This window comes from Leptodactylus fuscus, chromosome 5, assembly GCF_031893055.1.
Source record: "Leptodactylus fuscus isolate aLepFus1 chromosome 5, aLepFus1.hap2, whole genome shotgun sequence".
In the NCBI taxonomy this organism is placed as follows: domain Eukaryota; kingdom Metazoa; phylum Chordata; class Amphibia; order Anura; family Leptodactylidae; genus Leptodactylus; species Leptodactylus fuscus.
The window spans coordinates 215,497,200-215,517,463 of record NC_134269.1 but is presented as its reverse complement, the minus strand read 5'-3'; the positions used below and the strand labels follow the sequence as shown (position 1 = coordinate 215,517,463).

At 36.5% G+C, this 20,264-nt stretch overlaps 2 protein-coding genes across 17 annotated transcripts in view; both read left to right on the top strand.

Moving 5' to 3' along the window:
- Positions 1–20,264, top strand: part of LOC142204076 (protocadherin gamma-B1-like) — a 225,754-nt gene that overhangs the window by 155,654 nt on the left and 49,836 nt on the right. Inside the window, exon 1 of one of the 16 annotated variants that reach the window (XM_075275303.1) lies at positions 4,928–7,457. The exons of the other annotated variants lie outside the window; for them this stretch is intronic. Coding sequence (XP_075131404.1) covers positions 5,043–7,457 — 2,415 coding nt within the window. The 5' untranslated portion in view covers positions 4,928–5,042. Of the gene's footprint in view, positions 1–4,927; positions 7,458–20,264 lie in introns of those variants that run through there. 16 annotated transcript variants of the gene reach the window in all.
- On the top strand, positions 388–4,947 carry LOC142204084 (protocadherin gamma-B1-like). The gene is made up of 2 exons (XM_075275343.1): positions 388–3,074; positions 4,813–4,947. Exons 1-2 carry the CDS (start codon positions 663–665, stop codon positions 4,945–4,947), a joined length of 2,547 nt encoding a protein of 848 aa, XP_075131444.1. The 5' UTR covers positions 388–662.

Genomic DNA, 20,264 nt, shown 5'->3' with positions numbered 1-20,264 from the left:
TTCATATATTAACATAAAATGTAGATTTTTACAAAACATAAGAATTGCAATATTTTCTGGAACTTTCTATGTTCTGGTGCTTGGTAGAATCCCAGTCATGATTTCCTTATATGGCCAAGGTATCATACACAAGAAGATAATCTGGTCTCAATAAGGAAATCATGAAATATAGAAAATTCCTGCATTTATGGTCATATCCATTTGCCACTGATCATGACAACAGATGTCACCACTGAGATAAATAAAGAAAAATTTTAACTACTTATATTTTCTCTGTATATATGTATAGCTCTGTGTATATAAAGACTAGTTGGTCTAGTAGTAATATCGAAATTTTAAAAAAAAATCATCCAAAAACATACTTATACATATGAGTATACAAAATTGCAAGTGGCATGTGTTAGCAATGAAGCTAATGTCACTGCTGCTGCAGTTACCCAAATACACCTCAGAGCGCCGCTGTTCACCAATAAGGAAAATATTCTGCAAATCCAGAATCACCTCCATGTTGCAGACAGTGTTCAACTGCAAGAAGGAATACACAGCATTTCAGTCCTGGCTGTGCTGGATATAGGACTCATAAAGAAGAGGATTGTTTTTGCTTCTAACTCTACTGGATTATAACAAGGAATTATACAATTATATTTCTGAATTGAAGAAGGATGGCTGGATTACAACTGCAGGAAGGACAAGCAATACGAGGACTCAGATGGCAAGTAATATTTCCCTTCTTATTTTCCTGGCTGTGTCATTCAGTCTCTGGTCAGATTCATTATTCTATTAATGAAGAATTAAGAAAAGGCTCTATTGTGGGGAATGTAGCAAAGGATCTTCAACTAGATGTTAAGGATCTCTCCAGAAGGAAAATACGTATTGTATCTAAAACATCAGAGAAATATTTTAATATAAATCCGGATGATGGAAACCTCTACATTACTGATAGGATAGACAGGGAGACATTGTGTAGAGCTGCAGCTGACTGTGTCCTTACATTTGATGCTTTGATAGAAAATCCCTTAAATATTTTTGGTGTTAAGATCGATATCAAAGATACAAATGACAATTCTCCAACATTTCATCATGCTACATTAACATTAGAAGTCAGCGAATCAGCCTACCCAGGAGCAAAATTTTCACTACCAAATGCAGAAGATCTGGATCTAGGAATTAATTCTCAGATCAGCTACAGACTCAGTACAAACCAGTATTTTTCTCTTGGAGAGAAGGTCAGCACTGATGGCAGTGTATTTCCAGAGCTGATACTAGAGAAACATTTAGACCGAGAGACACAAGACAAGCATGAGCTCATTCTAACAGCTTCTGATGGGGGAAATCCTGTACAGACAGGCACTGCCCTAATAAATATCATCATCAATGATATCAATGATAATTCTCCAGTATTTACACAAGATGTATATAAAGTAAGTGTTAGGGAGAATATACCGGTGAATACAACAATTCTGCAAGTCAGTGCAAGTGATGAAGATGAAGGTGTCAATGGTCAGATCACCTATTTAATAAAAACATCAGAAAATGTAATTTTTGAAACCTTTGCTATTAATCCGAACTCTGGAGAAATTAAAATAAAAGGACAATTAGATTATGAAGTAGGTAAATATTATGACATATCTGTACAAGCCAAGGACGGAGGAGGCCTCGCTGCTCAAGCAAAGGTTTTAATAGAAATAACAGATGAAAATGACAATGCTCCAGAAATATCGATAACCTCATCATCAGAACTTATTCCTGAGGATTCTGCTCTGGGAACCATGGTGGCTCTAATTCAAGTCCATGATCCAGATTCGGGAGATAATGGTGAGGTCCAATGCATATTAATAGGAGATTTACCATTTGAATTAATATCAACAGGAAGTTTTAATAAAATTGTCACAAAAAGTAATCTAGATAGAGAAAAGGTCTCATCCTATAACATCACAATACAAGCCTCTGATAAAGGTTCTCCAGAAATGACTTCTAGAAAAGTTATTAGACTTGACATATCAGATGTTAATGACAATGCGCCAGTGTTTGAGAAATCAGGTTATACTGCATTTATACCAGAAAATAATTCACCAGGAGCTTCAATATTTAATATTCAAGCCAGAGATATGGATAGTGAAGAGAATGCTAAAATAACATATTCTATAATGTCTAGAAGTAATGAAGAAGATCCCCTGTCCTCCTACATCTCCATGAATCCAGTAACGGGGGTCATCTATGCTCAGAGGTCATTTGATTATGAGAAGCATCGAGAATTTATTATCCAGATCATTGCCAGAGACAATGGATCTCCATCTCTGAACAGCAGTACAACACTAAGAATATGTATAGTAGACCACAATGATAATTCACCAGTCATTCTGTACCCATCACCAGAGGCTGATAGCACAACATTTGAGATGGTTCCTTGGACCTCTGAACAAGGTTCCTTAGTATCTAAAGTGGTGGCAATGGACGCTGACTCTGGACACAATGCCTGGTTGTCTTACTTTCTACAATCTTCAGAACCATCACTCTTCTCCATTGACCAGCACACAGGGGAGATCAGGACATCTCGTGCATTTCAAGAAAAAGACATCATGAAACATGGAATTGTGGTTCTAGTGAAGGACAATGGGATCCCATCCCGCTCAGCTTCAGTCACTATAAACATGGTGGTCGCTGATCATTTCCATCAGGTCCTTCCTGAGCTGAGCAGTCAGTCTAACAAGGAGGAATCTCAGTCCAACCTACAATTCTACTTGGTCATAGCCTTGGCATTGATTTCCTTCCTCTTCATGTTGACTGTGATTATTGCAGTTGTCTCAAAGTACAAGGAGTCCAAATCTTCTTCATTTGGATCCTTGAGTACAAGTCTATATCCTCCAATGGATCCAAGATATCTTTCACAATTCAACGCTGGAACATTACCTCTGCCATATGCCTATGATGTTTGTGTAACTCTGGACCCAAGTGAGCAGGAATTTGCTTTCCTTAAAGCTCAGCACAATGTTCCTGTGGACAGTCTAATAGATGCCGATGACTCCGGGATTGGAAGTGAATCTTTAAAGAACTCTTCATCTGCAGAAACACAGGTATGTATTCAAGAACAAATTTGATCTAATCCAGATTTTTACTTCTTATACTTCTGTGTTAAGTGGACCATCTCTTTAGCAGTTTTAATATACTTGTACAGTGAAGGTTCATGTGTCATAGAGATTTCATATTACAATTATTTGCTAAAAAAAAAAAAAATATTTAAATTTATTTTGAAACAAACATTATGATATGGATTTAGATATTGGATAATGATTTAGCTTCAGCCATTTGGCATTAGTGAGCTAGAAAATTGTCACAATGATAGAGTTTTCTAGATAAAGATATCTGTATTATAGAGTTATACTAGTGGGTAGATTTATATCGGGAACATCCTTTCAAAATGCCTTATGGGAAGGCTGATGAGAAAGCCTTTGGTTTGGCTGATGAGAAAGTTTTTGGTTTGGCAAAGACATGGAAGTAGAGTATCATGGAGTAATGTGTATAAGACATATTTATTAAAATGGTCTAAAATCTAAACTGTATTAGATGCCCAAACTTGTAGTGCAAACAAACCCATAGAGTAAGCTATGGCTCATGCATTCTAGAAACATATGGTTTAACCAGTGACTGTTGAAATGGGCAATGGACATACTTATTGCATAATGCACAAAGGTGTTTGGAAAGCAATCTGTCATTTCTTACATAGAACTCTGGAGGCATTAAAGTGGTTGCCCGGTCATTATTAAGTGAACATCAGCAGGGTCTGACACCCATATCCACTGCATTTCAGCTCTCTTCACAAGCCAAGTGACTTTGTGTTCATTTGTCACATGGCTTGTTCACATCTCAGTCCATTCAAGGCAATGAGATGAGATATAGTGCAGTCACTATAGACATGTATGGTGTTGTGCTTGATTTTCTGTGAGGAGTTTGCAGCGCTCACCCAAATGCTGTGGTCTCCTCAAACAGCTGATCAGAAGGGGTCCTGAGCATTGGACCCTTACCGATCTTCAATTGATAACCTATCCTAAGTATAGGTAATTTATAAGACCAGAAAACTGGTAATTTAATGTAATGTTATGAGTTTGATATTCTTAACTGAAGAAAGTAGTGTAGGAGTAATAGTAAGATGTACCTGGGAATATATCTAGATTATTAACATATATATATATACAATATGATCATTTTTATCATATTATCTAACCTCTGTTTTCTTGGCCATTACATTTACCTGTATTGTATACCTAATACTATACTTACTAGACTATATGTACAGGTGGGATACAATATATCCAGCTGTTCGAATTAAGCCCTGTTCACATCATGTCTAATTCCTCTGACACACATATACTTTGAGGATCCTTATGTAAACCTCTGACAGAAAGCTGTAACATTTGCTGTTGTATTAATGGCATACAATAGCTATTGACTGTAATATTAACATATACAAAAAAATACACTTTATTCCTAAGCCCTCTGTTTATAGGACAGTGAAGCCAAAAGCAATTTCCATTATATTAAAAAGTTTATCAGCCAAAAAGAGTCCTAAAGAACTCTCTTTCATCTATTGTCAGGTGCATGGAAGACGGATATATATATATGAAGATTTCCTAACAAATTTGACATGAAAATAAAAAAAAATGTAACCATAGACTTAAAATTAGATATAATAAGAATATTACATATTCTCTGGATTTCATGGTATTGTAGAGTTTCTTTTAAAATGCTCTTTTAGAAATCATACTTTATAATATCTGCTAGGAATCAACCTAAACTAAGTCACTAATGCTGCAGTTCACCAAATACGCCTCAGAGCGCCGCTGTTCACCAATAAGGAAAATATTCTGCAAATCCAGAATCGCCTCCATGATGCAGACAGTGTTCAACTGCAAGAAGGAATACACAGCATTTCAGTCCTGGATGTGCTAGGAATAGGATTCACAAGGAAGAGGATTATTTTCTACTATTACTTTTACTGGATTATAAAAAGGAATTATACAATTATATTTCTGGAGAGAAGAAGGATGGCTGGATTACAACTGCAGGAAGGACAAGCAATACAAGGACTCAGATGGCAAGTAATATTTCCCTTCTTATTGTCCTGGCTGTGTCATTCAGTCTCAGGTCAGATCCATTATTCTATTAATGAAGAATTAAGAAAAGGCTCTATTGTGGGGAATGTAGCAAAGGATCTTCAACTAGATGTTAAGGATCTCTCTAGAAGGAAATTACGCATTGTGTCTAAGATCCCTGAGAAATATTTCAGTATAAATCTGGATGATGGAAACCTCTACATTGCTGATAGAATAGACAGGGAGACATTGTGTGGAGCTGCAGCTGACTGTCTTCTTACATTTGATGCTGTGGTAGAAAATCCACTGAATGTTTTCAGTATAAAGATCAATATTCAGGATATAAATGACAACCCTCCAAAATTTATTTTGGATACAATTAAAAAAGAAATGAGTGAATCCACATCACCAGGTAAAAGATTTCCTTTACAAAATGCAGAAGATCTGGATTTAGGAATTAATTCTCAGATCAGCTACAGACTCAGTGCAAACCAGTATTTTTCTCTTGGTGAGAAGGTCAGCACTGATGGCAGTGTATTTCCAGAGCTGATACTAGAGAAACCTCTAGACCGAGAGACACAAGACAAGCATGAGCTCATTCTAACAGCCTCTGATGGGGGAAATCCTGTACAGACAGGCACTGCCCTAATAAATATCATCATCAATGATATCAATGATAATTCTCCAGTATTTACACAGGATGTATATAAAGTAAGTGTTAGGGAGAATATACCGGTGAATACAACAATTCTGCAGATCAGTGCAAGTGATGAAGATGAAGGTTTCAATGGTGAAATCACTTACTCTATTAGAACCACAGCACAAAATATTCTTAAAGTGTTTACTATTAATTCCAGAAATGGAGAGATTAAAACCAGAGGACAATTAGATTATGAAGTATCAAGATTTTATGAAATTTCGGTGCAAGCAGAAGATGGAGGAGGTCTAGTAGCCAAAGCCAAAGTTTTAATAGAAATCATAGATGAAAATGACAATTCTCCAGAGATAACTATAATGTCAGCGTCAGATCTTATTCCTGAGGATTCTGCCCCTGGGACTGTGGTGGCTCTAATTCAAGTTCATGATCCAGACTCAGGAGATAATGGTGAGGTCCAATGTATAATAAAAGGTGATTCACCATTCCAGTTATTATCATCAGCAAGTGATTTTTATAAAATTGTTACAGAGAGTAATCTAGATAGAGAAACAACATCATCTTATAACATCACAATACAAGCCTCTGACAAAGGTTCTCCAGAAATGATTTCTACAAAAGTTATTAGACTTGATGTATCAGATGTTAATGACAATGCCCCAATGTTTGAGAAATTAGGTTATACTGCATTTATACCAGAAAATAATTCACCAGGAGCTTCAATATTTAATATCCAAGCCAGAGATACGGACAGTGAAGACAATGCTAAGATAACTTATTCCATAATGTCTAGAAGTAATGAAGAAGATCCCCTGTCCTCCTACATCTCCATGAATCCAGTAACCGGGGTCATCTATGCTCAGAGGTCATTTGATTATGAGAAGCATCGAGAATTTATTATCCAGATCATTGCCAGAGACAATGGATCTCCATCTCTGAACAGCAGTACAACACTAAGAATATGTATAGTAGACCAGAATGATAATTCACCGGTCATTCTGTACCCATCACCAGAGGCCGATAGCTCAACATTTGAGATGGTTCCTTGGACCTCTGAACAAGGCTCTTTAGTTTCTAAAGTGGTGGCAGTGGACGCTGACTCTGGACACAATGCCTGGTTGTCTTACTTTCTACAATCTTCAGAACCATCACTCTTCACTATTGACCAGCACACGGGGGAGATCAGGACATCTCGTGCATTTCAAGAAAGAGACATCTTGAAACATGGAATTGTGGTTCTAGTAAAGGACAATGGGATCCCACCCCGCTCAGCTTCAGCCACGATAAACATGGTGGTCGCTGATCATTTCCATCAGGTCCTTCCTGAGCTGAGCAGTCAGTCTAACAAGGAGGAATCTCAGTCCCATCTACAATTCTACTTGGTCATAGCCTTGGCATTGATTTCCTTTCTCTTCATATTGACTGTGATTATTGCAGTTGTCTCCAAGTACAAGGAGTCCAAATCTTCATCCTTTGGATCCTTGAGTTCAAGTCTATATCCACCAGTGGATCCAAGATATCTTTCACAATTCAACGCTGGAACATTACCTCTGCCATATTCTTATGATGTTTGTGTAACTCTGGACCCAAGTGAGCAGGAATTTGCTTTCCTTAAAGCTCAGCACAATGTTCCTGTGGACAGTCTAATAGATGCCGATGACTCCGGGATTGGAAGCGAAGGTTTGAAGAACTCTTCATGTACCGAATTACAAGTACGTATTCAAGAACAGCCTTGATCTAGACCAGATTTTTTATTCACAATGTTTTATCTCTTATATTCTATATAGGTTATACCTCATCTTTGAGATGACCATCTTATAAGTAGTTAATTTTTACAATAACTACAGATTCTTCTAAAATTGATATTTCATAGTATATTTATGTATTGTATAAAATTTATGTAAATGTTTTTTGGGTGATAGTTATGTAGTGATGGCTTAACTTGTAAAGCCTGATACACAGGTTTGGCAACATATGTCAGAATTTACTCTCTGTAGAATTTAATTCTACTTGATAATTTTATTTTTTTTAATATGTTCTCAGTTTATATTCAATACAATGGATTGTACGCCTCTTGGACTAATACATTGTATAAATCCAATAATATACTCATATTATAGTTAGGACAGCGGGTAGCTTTGGCACTGAATGCTGCTGTTACTGCCATAGTAAGATTACTTACCAAGCCAATAGTTTTAAAGAACCAATAAGAAAGCACTTCCTGGTTCAGTGGGGTCATAACAGGCATCACATGATCTGTGTTAGTGTTGCTGATTGGGTGAGAAGTACATTGTAGTAGTGTCTATTGCTCTACTGTTTCTTTGAAGTCTAAAACACGACCAGATGATCCTTCTCATTCACTTTTAAGTGTGTATTTAAAGGGGAATTCCAATCCCATATTTTTATAATATATCCACATGATATCCACAGGATATTCACACATTAAATAAACAGTTGACTTGATTTTTTTTTTTACTTATAGAATATCCTATGGATATGCTACATGCAGAATGTCTGAAAAGTTAAAACCTGTTTAGTAAAGGTGATAAGGTAGAACATCTGTGCTTTCTAGATTTAACCTAGAATGGTTCAATGGCTCAGTAAAACATATTTAAAGGGATGTTTCTAATTTTTTATATTGATCACTTAATCATGGAAAGCCCCTCCAATAAGTTATGTTAATGATGCAGTATACAACCAAGAGCAATGTCTGCAAAGAGTTCAGGGCCTTCTTGAAGCTTGTGATTGTGAGGGTCAGTTTTAGGTGTCAGATTGTGAGCCCTATCTGTCAGTGACTGACAAATATCTGTGGAATATGTTGGTGCAACAACAAGTAACATATATAATAGTCTCAATTATCTACCAATTGTAGCTTTTCATCGCATATAGTAGAACAAATTGCAAAGAAACCGATTTGTGAATGTAAACAATGTGGGCAAAATAATCTATTAGAAAATATTACATTGCATTAATATATGACCCCAGCTCTGCAAGGACGCAATGCCAACCAGTGAGCCACCATGCTGCTCATATTGATCTTCTTAGGTATGTGGTATGCTAAGTCTAAATAGACTCTGTTCACATCCTTTCTGAGCTTTTTTGTCAGATGTATATGCTAAGAGTATTCTCTGACATATACCTTTAATAAAAAATGCTGATGAATGCCAATGTATAACAACACAGTTGCATGTCCATAAGCCTCAATGTATAAAAACACATAGAGTATTGTGTATATACATGTTACACAATTCTACATAATAGAATAAGGATGCTGATCACTACTGATATGGCAGAAGCAAAAAGGGCCCTATTTTGGCCTCTGTCAGTTGGATGGCATCTTATGGTCACATTTGGAACTTTGCAGCACATGGTAAAAATGTAAATAAGAAATTATAGAGACTTAACGTCACATCTAGAGAAGAAAAATCATTACATTGCCTTCACAATACTCCAGATTTTCGTTGCTTATATATTGTTTCTATACTATATTCTATAAATATTTTTTTTGCAAATATATATTTTGGCCTTCTGGAAGTTTTTACTAGTATAGAATCAAAGTTTTCGACTATAAAACTAATTAATAATAATAAAAAAAAGTATACATATGTAATATCTTTTAGGAATTACCCTAAAGTCACTGATGTTGTAGTTCCCCATATACGCCTCAGAGCGCCGCTGTTCACCAATAAGGAAAATATTCTGCAAATCCAGAATCACCTCCATGATGCAGGCAGTGTTCAACTGCAAGAAGGAATACACAGCATTTCAGTCCTGGCTGTGCTGGATATAGGACTCATAAAGAAGGGAATTGTTTTTGCTTCTAATTCTACTGGATTATATCAATGTATTATACAATTATATTTCTGGAGAGAAGAAGGATGGCTGGATTACAACTGCAGGAAGGACAAGCAATACAAGGACTCAGATGGCAAGTAATATTTCCCTTCCTATTGTCCTGGCTGTGTCATTCAGTCTCTGCTCAGATTCATTATTCTATTAATGAAGAATTAAGAAAAGGCTCAATTGTGGGGAATATAGCAAAGGATCTTCAACTAGATGTTAAGGATCTCTCCAGAAGGAAATTACATATTGTATCTGATATGTCTGAGAAATATTTCAATATAAATCTGGATAATGGAAACCTCTACATTGCTGATAGGATAGACAGGGAGACACTGTGTGGAGCTGCAGCTGACTGTGTCCTTACATTTAATACTGTGGTTGAAAATCCTATAAATGTCTTCAGTATAAAGATAGATATTCAGGATATAAATGACAATCCTCCGAAATTTATTCTTGATATAATTAGAATAGAATTGAGTGAATCCACATCCCCCGGAAAAAGATTTCTTTTACAAAATGCAGAGGATCAGGATTTAGGTATTAATTCTCAGATCAGTTACAGACTCAGTACAAACCAGTATTTTTCTCTTGGAGAGAAGGTCAGCACTGATGGCAGTGTATTTCCAGAGCTGATACTAGAGAAACCTCTAGACCGAGAGACACAAGACAAGCATGAGCTCATTCTAACAGCTTCTGATGGGGGAAATCCTGTACAGACAGGCACTGCCCTAATAAATATCATCATCAATGATATCAATGATAATTCTCCAGTATTTACACAGGATGTATATAAAGTAAGTGTTAGGGAGAATATATCAGTGAATACAACAATTCTGCAGGTCAGTGCAAGTGATGAAGATGAAGGTGTCAATGGGATGATCACATATTCTATTAGAACCACAGCACAAAATATTCTGCAGGCATTTTATATCAATTCTAAAAATGGAGAAATTAAAACCAAGGGATATCTAGATTATGAAGTATCAAAGTTTTATGAAATTTCAGTTCAAGCAGAAGATGGAGGAAGTTTGGCAACCAAAGCCAAGGTTTTACTAGAAATCATAGATGAAAATGACAATGCTCCAGAAATATCCATAACTTCATCATCAAATCTTATTCCTGAGGATTCTGCCCCTGGGACTGTGGTGGCTCTGATCAAAGTCCATGATCCAGACTCAGGAGATAATGGTGATGTCCAATGTATAATAATAGGAGATTTACCATTTGAATTAATATCATCAACTGATAATTTTTATAAAATTGTCACAAAGAGTAATCTAGATAGAGAAAAGGTTTCATCCTATAACATCACAATACAAGCCTCTGACAAGGGGTCTCCAGAAATGACTTCTAGAAAAGTTATTAGACTTGATGTATCAGATGTTAATGACAATGCCCCAGTATTCGAGAAATCAGGTTATACTGCATTTATACCCGAAAATAATTCACCAGGAGCTTCAATATTTAATATTCAAGCAAGAGATATGGACAGTGAAGACAATGCTAAGATAACTTATTCTACAATGTCTAGAAGTAATGAAGAAGATCCCCTGTCCTCCTACATCTCCATGAATCCAGTAACGGGGGTCATCTATGCTCAGAGGTCATTTGATTATGAGAAGCATCGAGAATTTATTATCCAGATCATTGCCAGAGACAATGGATCTCCATCTCTGAACAGCAGTACAACACTAAGAATAAGTATCATAGACCAGAATGATAATTCACCACTCATTCTGTACCCATCACCAGAGGCCGATAGCACAACATTTGAGATGGTTCCTTGGACCTCTGAACAAGGCTCTTTAGTATCTAAAGTGGTGGCAGTGGATGCTGACTCTGGACACAATGCCTGGTTGTCTTACTTTCTACAATCTTCAGAACCATCACTCTTCACCATTGACCAGCACACGGGGGAGATCAGGACATCTCGTGCATTTCAAGAAAGAGACATCATGAAACATGGAATTGTGGTTCTAGTAAAGGACAATGGGATCCCATCCCGCTCAGCTTCAGTCACTATAAACATGGTGGTCGCTGATCATTTCCATCAGATCCTTCCTGAGCTGAGCAGTCAGTCTAACAAGGAGGAATCTCAGTCCCATCTACAATTCTACTTGGTCATAGCCTTGGCATTGATTTCCTTCCTCTTCATGTTGACTGTGATTATTGCAGTTGTCTCCAAGTACAAGGATTCCAAATCTTCTTCATTTGGATCCTTGAGTACAAGTCTATATCCTCCGATGGATCCAAGATATCTTTCACAATTCAACGCTGGAACATTACCTCTGCCATATTCCTATGATGTTTGTGTCCCAAGTGAGCAGGAATTTGCTTTCCTTAAAGCTCAGCACAATGTTCCTGTGGACAGTCTAATAGATGCCGATGACTCCGGGATTGGAAATGAAACTTTAAAGAACTGTCCACCAGTAGAAAATCTCATGTGTCAGGTATGTTCCAGATCATAAGTAACAAAGGATATTCACATCATACAATGTTCTAGAGCATCATATAAGGTATGATTGGGGGTCAAACTGAGGAGTCACATTGCCTGGTAGTACTGCTTTATATTGAGATTTAAATTGTGAATGTTTAACTCTTCAGCAAGCGTTGGCATATCCTAGAGATATACCTATTCTACTAGAATAAATACCTTTGTTGGCATATTACAGGCTAGTAGACATTACCATATCTTTATTTTACTCTATAGGAATTATAAAGTCTTTCATGATGTATGGGGAAACAGATTTAAAAACATACGTAGTGGTATAATGAAGCTTTATTTACATAGTTTTTCGACCATTGGACAGTTTATAAATAAATATATAAATAATGATAAAAATAATTATAATAGTTCATGTATTAGAATTACTGATATATGTATCCATCTAAGAGTTAAAATATGGATTGGAAGATTCTATAATAGGGTTTTGACTGAAAGCAGTATATCTGTGGTAGAATCATTTGCTTTCTATGTATATCTTTAACAGCATTTGTCCCGAAAGGTCTTTCCGTAGATTTGGTGCATTTTATTCCGCATTCAATTCTAGAGTTATTTCTTAATTCTAGAGTTGACTTATTGTACTGCTTTTTGTTTCTGTCAAATATTGACGCTACCTGTAACAGAAACAACGAAGTGGAGAGATAACTGGTTAAAACAATTTGCTGCATCCTATGAAATCAAATTCTAGGCTGTTTTTAATTAGTGATTTCTCCATTTTTGTTATAGGTAAAGCTGTAAGTGTCTAGGTCCTGAATTACGTTTAAAAGGGGTAGTCTTCTCCTGCTGGATCTGTCGGGGCACGTTATTGAATTTATTCTACAAGTGGATTTTTTGGTACTTTGATAGGCTACTGTGACCTTGACCGGCATCCTGCACTAGTTTACATGTTAAAGTTAGAAGATAAGGGGAACAGAGTGAAGAAGAAAGAAAAAAAAAACTTAAATTAAAATTATTTCCTAACTATTGATATAAACTGTGTTTATAAAGAAATCATATGCTCAATCCTAATCAATATGTGTAAAATGGTGTCTATAGAATGTACTGTACATATAGTGATACCTGCTACTATAGTGATGGTGTTGGAATCAGTGTAACTTTTTGTACTAAACAATATAAACAGGCAAAAATTTAAATTATGGATATTTAAAAATCTTTATATCAAGTTAAATACAGTATAATTTGGTAATTATTTGGGCCTGTCATCAATAGTGAAATATCTGTTTTAGTACCTACTTGTATTACTCGTGAAGTAAGAAATCAGAATGATCGTCTCTTATAACTCTGCATGGTAAGGTTCCTTTACCATGGACAACTGGGTGTTACCAATCCCCTAAATAAAGGGGTGTGTCACTATTGGACACCATCAGAAAGTGGACATTCCGAACTGGTAACGCTCAATTATAAAATCATTCATACATTTTTAATAGGAATATCCAAAGGAATGACCCAAAGTAGGGTTCTTAAAAGGACCATCAACATTACAATGTAGTTATCTGATTAGGAAGATCCCATCAATCGCAAGAACAGGAGTTTTAGGGAGGCTTGAGGACTATGATCAGCTGTTTCTCTATGTCCCATGAATTTCAGTGTTCATTTTTTTGTATGTAGATTGTGAGTCCCATATAGGGATCATAATGTACATTTTTTTTTCCTATCAGTATGTCTTTTGTAGAATGGGAGAAAATACACACAAACACGGGGAGAACATACAAACTCCTTGCAGATGTTGTTAATGGCGGGATTTCAACCCAAGACTCCAGCCCTGCAAGGCTACAGTGCTAACCACTGAGCCACCGTGTTGCCCCTTTTCAGTGTGCATGTTTGACAGTTGAGTCACATCCTTAGAACAGGTGATATAAGTCAATTGTAGAAAAAAAATCCTTCAAATCTTAATTTAGCCAATGTTAGAAAAGAAGATCCATATACATTTCACTTGTACTGTTCTCTTTTTGAAATCACTATTTAGGGTTTTGAATCTAAGTTAGATACTGAATATTAGAGTATTCCTATCAATATTATTTCTTCAGCAGAAAATTTTAGAAAATTTCTAAATATATTTTTTATTTTTTAAAGTCAACTCCATCACAATGTTTGCTAGTCTGCAAAACTATCTGAGTTTTTAGAAAGAAACAGATTTGTAGAAACCTTGCCGGAAACACAGATGACAATTTTCTTTGGACTCTTTATGGTGACTGGGATACAAAAAGTTGAGGTTGGCCAAAGTGCTGAGATTAGCAGTGGGTCCAGATCTCCCATTGTAGATTGGGAATATGATTGGATTGATAGGATTGTGATCTTATTGTACACACACAGGATAACAAGTATACTGAGACTGATTTGGGAAGTGATTTAAATTTGTACGGTATCTTTATAAGAAAAAGGAGCATGAAGCTTTATAAAAATCTAAATAATGCAGTCTAAAAAATTGAGGCCTATTGAACATACAAAAAGTATAAACCATTAAAATATTTGAAAAATCCTCATGTATACTAAAAAAGTTTTACATGACTTTTAGAAAATGTAGAAAATGACTTCAGTCTTCGTTTCATAATCTTGCCGTCGATCACTAAAGAATGCAATGAATATTATGCTAAATTTATTATGGTATTACAGTTTTGGATAAATCACAAAATTAAACAAAACATAAGGTCCAGAACTATAATCGTCTTACCTCTCGTTTATCCACCATTTAATGGAGATAGATTTATAACTAAACATATGGATTGAAATGGTAAAATTTTAACTAATTTCATTAGTTTATAAATTTATACTGTATGTACACATAGAATGTATTGCCTGTTGGAACCAAAATTATCAATGTTGTAGTACCCCATATATGCCTCAGAGCGCCGCTGTTCACCAATAAGGAAAATATTCTGCAAATCCAGAATCACCTCCATGATGTAGACCGTGTTCAACTGCAACAAGGAATACACAGCATTTCAGTCCTGGCTGTGCTGGATATAGGACTTATAAAGAAGAGGATTGTTTTTGCTTCTAATTCTACTGGATTATATCAAGGAATTATACAATTATATTTCTGGATCGAAGAAGGATGGCTGGAGTACAACTGCAGGAAGGACAAGGAATACAAAGACTCAGATGGCAAGTAATATTTCCCTTCTTATTGTCCTGGCTGTGTCATTCAGTCTCTGCTCAGATTCATTATTCTATTAATGAAGAATTAAGAAAAGGCTCTATTGTGGGGAATGTAGCAAAGGATCTTCAACTAGATATTAAGGATCTCTCCAGAAGGAAACTTCGTATTGTGTCTGATATGTCTGAGAAATATTTTAATATAAATCTGGATGATGGAAACCTCTACATTGCTGATAGGATAGACAGGGAGACATTATGTGGAGCTGGAGCTGACTGTGTCCTTACATTTGATGCTGTGGTAGAAAATCCACTAAATGTCTTCAGTGTTAAGATTGATATTCAGGATATAAATGACAATTCTCCGAAATTTATTCTTGATACAGTTAGGATAGAAATGAGTGAATTCACTTCTCAAGGAAGAAGATTTCTTTTACAAAATGCAGAAGATTTAGATGTGGGTGATAATTCTCAGATCAGCTACAGACTGAGTACAAACCAGTATTTTGGGCTAGAAGAGAAGGTCAGCACTGATGGCAGTGTATTTCCAGAGCTGATACTAGAGAAACCTCTAGACCGAGAGACACAAGACAAGCATGAGCTCATTCTAACAGCTTCTGATGGGGGAAATCCTGTACAGACAGGCACTGCCCTAATAAATATCATCATTAATGATATCAATGATAATTCTCCAGTATTTACACAGGATGTATATAAAGTAAGTGTTAGGGAGAATATACCGGTGAATACAACAATTCTGCAGGTCAGTGCAAGTGATGAAGATGAAGGTCTCAATGCTCAGATCACTTACTCATTTAGAACCACAGCAAGTCAAATTCTTCAGTCTTTTACTCTTAATTCCAAAACGGGAGAGATTATAACAAAAGGACAATTAGATTATGAAGTGTCAAGATTTTATGAAATTTCAGTGCAAGCAGAAGACGGAGGAGGTCTAGCAGCAAAAGCCAAGGTTTTAATAGAAATTGTAGATGAAAATGACAATGCTCCAGAGATATCCATAACCTCATCATCAGATCTTATTCCTGAGGATTCTTCCCCTGGAACTGTGGTGGCTCTGATCAAAGTTCAAGATCGTGACTCGGGAGAAAATGGTGAGGTCCAATGTATAATAATAGGAGATTTACCATTTGAGTTATTATCATCAGCAAGTAATTTTTATAAAATCATTACAAAAAGTAATCTAGATAGAGAAAAGGTTCCATCCTACAACATCACAATACAAGCCTCTGACAAAGGTTCTCCAGAAATGACCTCTAGAAAAGTTATTAGACTTGATGTATCAGATGTTAATGACAATGCCCCAGTGTTTGAGAAATCAGGTTATACTGCATTTATACCAGAAAATAATTCACCAGGAGCTTCAATATTTAATATTCAAGCCAGAGATATGGATAGTGAAGAGAATGCTAAGATAATATATTCTATAATGTCTAGAAGTAATGAAGAAGATTCCCTGTCCTCCTACATCTCCATGAATCCAGTAACTGGGGTCATTTATGCTCAAAGGTCATTTGATTATGAGAAGCATCGAGAATTTATTATCCAGATCATTGCCAGAGACAATGGATCTCCATCTCTGAACAGCAGTACAACACTAAGAATAAGTATATTAGACCAGAATGATAATTCACCAGTCATTCTGTACCCATCACCAGAGGCTGATAGCACAACATTTGAGATGGTTCCTTGGACTTCTGAACAAGGCTCTTTAGTATCTAAAGTGGTGGCAGTGGACGCTGACTCTGGACACAATGCCTGGTTGTCTTACTTTTTACAGTCTTCAGAACCATCAATGTTCACCATTGACCAGCACACAGGGGAGATCAGGACATCTCGTGCATTTCAAGAAAAAGACATCATGAAACATGGAATTGTGGTTCTAGTAAAGGACAATGGGATCCCATCCCGCTCAGCTTCAGTCACTATAAACATGGTGGTCGCTGATCATTTCCATCAGGTCCTTCCTGAGCTGAGCAGTCAGTCTAACAAGGAAGAATCTCAGTCCAACCTACAATTCTACTTGGTCATAGCCTTGGCATTGATTTCCTTCCTCTTCATGTTGACTGTGATTATTGCAGTTGTCTCCAAGTACAAGGAGTCAAAATCTTCATCCTTTGGATCCTTGAGTACAAGTCTATATCCTCCGATGGATCCAAGATATCTTTCACAATTCAACGCTGGAACATTACCTCTGCCATATTCCTATGATGTTTGTGTAACTCTAGACCAAAGTGAGCAGGAATTTGCTTTCCTTAAAGCTCAGCACAATGTTCCTGTGGACAGTCTAATAGATGCCGATGACTCCGGGATTGGAAGTGATTGCCTAAATAACATTCCACCAGTAGAAACACAGGTATGTAATACATCTATTTATAATATAGGTAATATAGGTGTCCTTTCTACATGACCCAAATTTGCCAAATCACTAGCAAAAATGTTTTACTCTCATAACTCTCGTACACAGTTAATGTTGCTTTAGTTAACTGAAATCTTTTTTTTTTGTAAATAAGATGACAGCATCAGACTTATAAACCGCCAGTATGGCAGAAGAGTATACAATCAAATAAAGAGTAATAAAAATAGGGGGAGAAGACAGACAATAAATGGGTAAAACAAAGTGGAAGAAAGAGGGGGGGGGGTCTAAGATCAGGAGCTTTGTAGTATGCAATAAGTATCCCATAGGGTCTAGATAAGAGTGGAATGTCTCAAGGGTTGTATTTAAAGGGATTTAATCGTTAAAGCCATATTTTAAACTAAAAGCTAGTAGTTATAGCCTTTATAATGTCTATTTGTCTCTTACCTTTATCTTGAAGGTCTGCACCGCTGTTTTGAAATTTCTCTTCTTTTCTTCTTTATGCTAATTATTCTCAGAAAGCATAGGGGGCGTTCCCTGCATACTCTCAGCACAGCGTTGCCATCCAACCAGCGCTGCCTTTCTTCTCCTCTGTCAGCCATTCTCCTCCTCTTGTAACAGCAGACCACCACAAAATCGGCAACAGAGCATGCGCAATCGGCATTTTTTTGAAAAGCCCAATTTGTTACAAACTAGTTTGCTCATCTCTAGTAATTACATGGCAGCAATAATATCTTCTTGTTATTAAATGGACATAAGGTTAGTTGTATTGCTTTTATGCAGTACAGTAACAATTTTTTGCCTTGTTAACTAGTATGACTATATTAGACAGAGAGGTATCTATTGCTAATAAGGGTGTTATGATATCATTAAAGTTTATTTCCAAATGTTAGTTACAAAGATCTTATAGGGATATTTAACATTCCAAAATGAAGAAAACCTGACTCTGTTGCCTATAACAACTAATCACAATGTTTCTAAAACTGCTCTAGAATTCTCCACTGGGATTTGGCTCTGATAGAAAACAAGGACATGTTTGATGTTTGACAGTTTTGAGAATGAGGATCATATGTGTGCTTGTAGCTTGTTGAGGCAATGTTATTTTATACATATTTAAATGTTAAAATGTTTTACTTCAATTTCATGCTAAATGGGCGCAGCAGTGCGATGTGTAGTTAGTGGTATTTAGAACCCCGACTGCGTGGGGGAGAGATCAAAAGATAGGAAGCTGCTGCGAGCAGAGGTCGTACTCTACAGAAAGTGTGATTCACTAGTGATTCTAGAGCTTGGAGAGATATTTACTTAAAGCTGTAGCTAAAGTCTCTGGGCTAGACATTAAGAGCCTGGAGACTGACATAAAAATGTCTGCCATTAGTCAAGACTGAGATCTGCTCCATATGGTATAATGACAATGAAAAGGGTAGCACAATTGTATGCTGCCGACGCCGTACTGTGATATACCTGCGACTATGCATGGCTATATGTAGACTGAAACAAGTATTTTAAGGGGATCTGGATTTTGAGGATCTCCAACCAATCTAAAATTAATGAATATTATCAACTCATCAATATTTTTATGCAGAAAACGCCTTTAAGGGCTAGTTCACATGTGAAAACCTCTTGGCTCATTTTGGTCCTGAAAAAATCCACTTCCTAATTAGGAAACGGTTTTTTGACCTTGAAGTGTTTTTTTGGAGCATTTTCTGGAGCAGTTTTTGGTAAAAAAAAAAAAAAAAAACTGCTTCAGAAAACGCCAGGCGGTTTTCCCCTCCCCTAAAGCGAATGGACTGTAAAAAAAAAACGCTAGGTGTTTTTGGTCGCGTTTTTTTGCAAAAAAAAAAATCCGCCTGAAGAAAAGTCATGTTGCTTCTTTTTTTCTGCTAGCAGAAAAAAAAGCTAGCAGTCTCCATAGACCACCATTGTATGGGGCAGATTTTGAGGCAAAATCTGCTGTCAAAATCTGCCTCATTGCCCCCCCCATGTGAACTAGCCCTAAATGACTCTGAGCTATGACAAAGTACTAGAGATGAGCGAACACTGTTCGGATCCCATAGAAATGAATGGAAGCACCTGGCACGCAGACTTTGCCGGCGGCTGGCCGCTTAACCCCCCGCGTGCCGGCTGCTTCCATTCATTTCTATGGGAGCATGCTGTTCGGAACGGCTGTTCCAAACAGTGTTCGCTCATCTCTACAAAGTAGTCTTGTAAGGTGTTAAAAAACAAAAGTGTATATAGAAAACAGCTATTTTTATCATGGGGCAACCATGGCAACCAAGACATTCCTGCTGAATTTCTGTCCTTTTTCAAGTCTACCAGAAGGGGAAGAACTTAGCTAAGATGTCTGCTCTGGCTAATAGAGGGGATTGTGAGTGGTGGCCTAGTTATATGATTTCCATACATCCTTATAGGGCATGAGTACAGGGGATATCTTCATGAGAGAAACCCTTTAGCATTAGCTGGATGTTAGAGTATCATCTCAAAGATAAGTAGAATATTTAATATGGAAGCTGCTCTTGAGTTCAGAGAATCCTGGTGGCATCTCTGTGAGTATGTGAAATATATACACAATATCTGATGAACAATGTATGGTCGGTTGTCATCTTATGCCATATTATTTTCCCTATACTATTTATCCGGTAATTTCCTTTTCATGTGACTTATTTTCTTTATAATATAAAGTAGTTTAATATAGTTAGAAATATT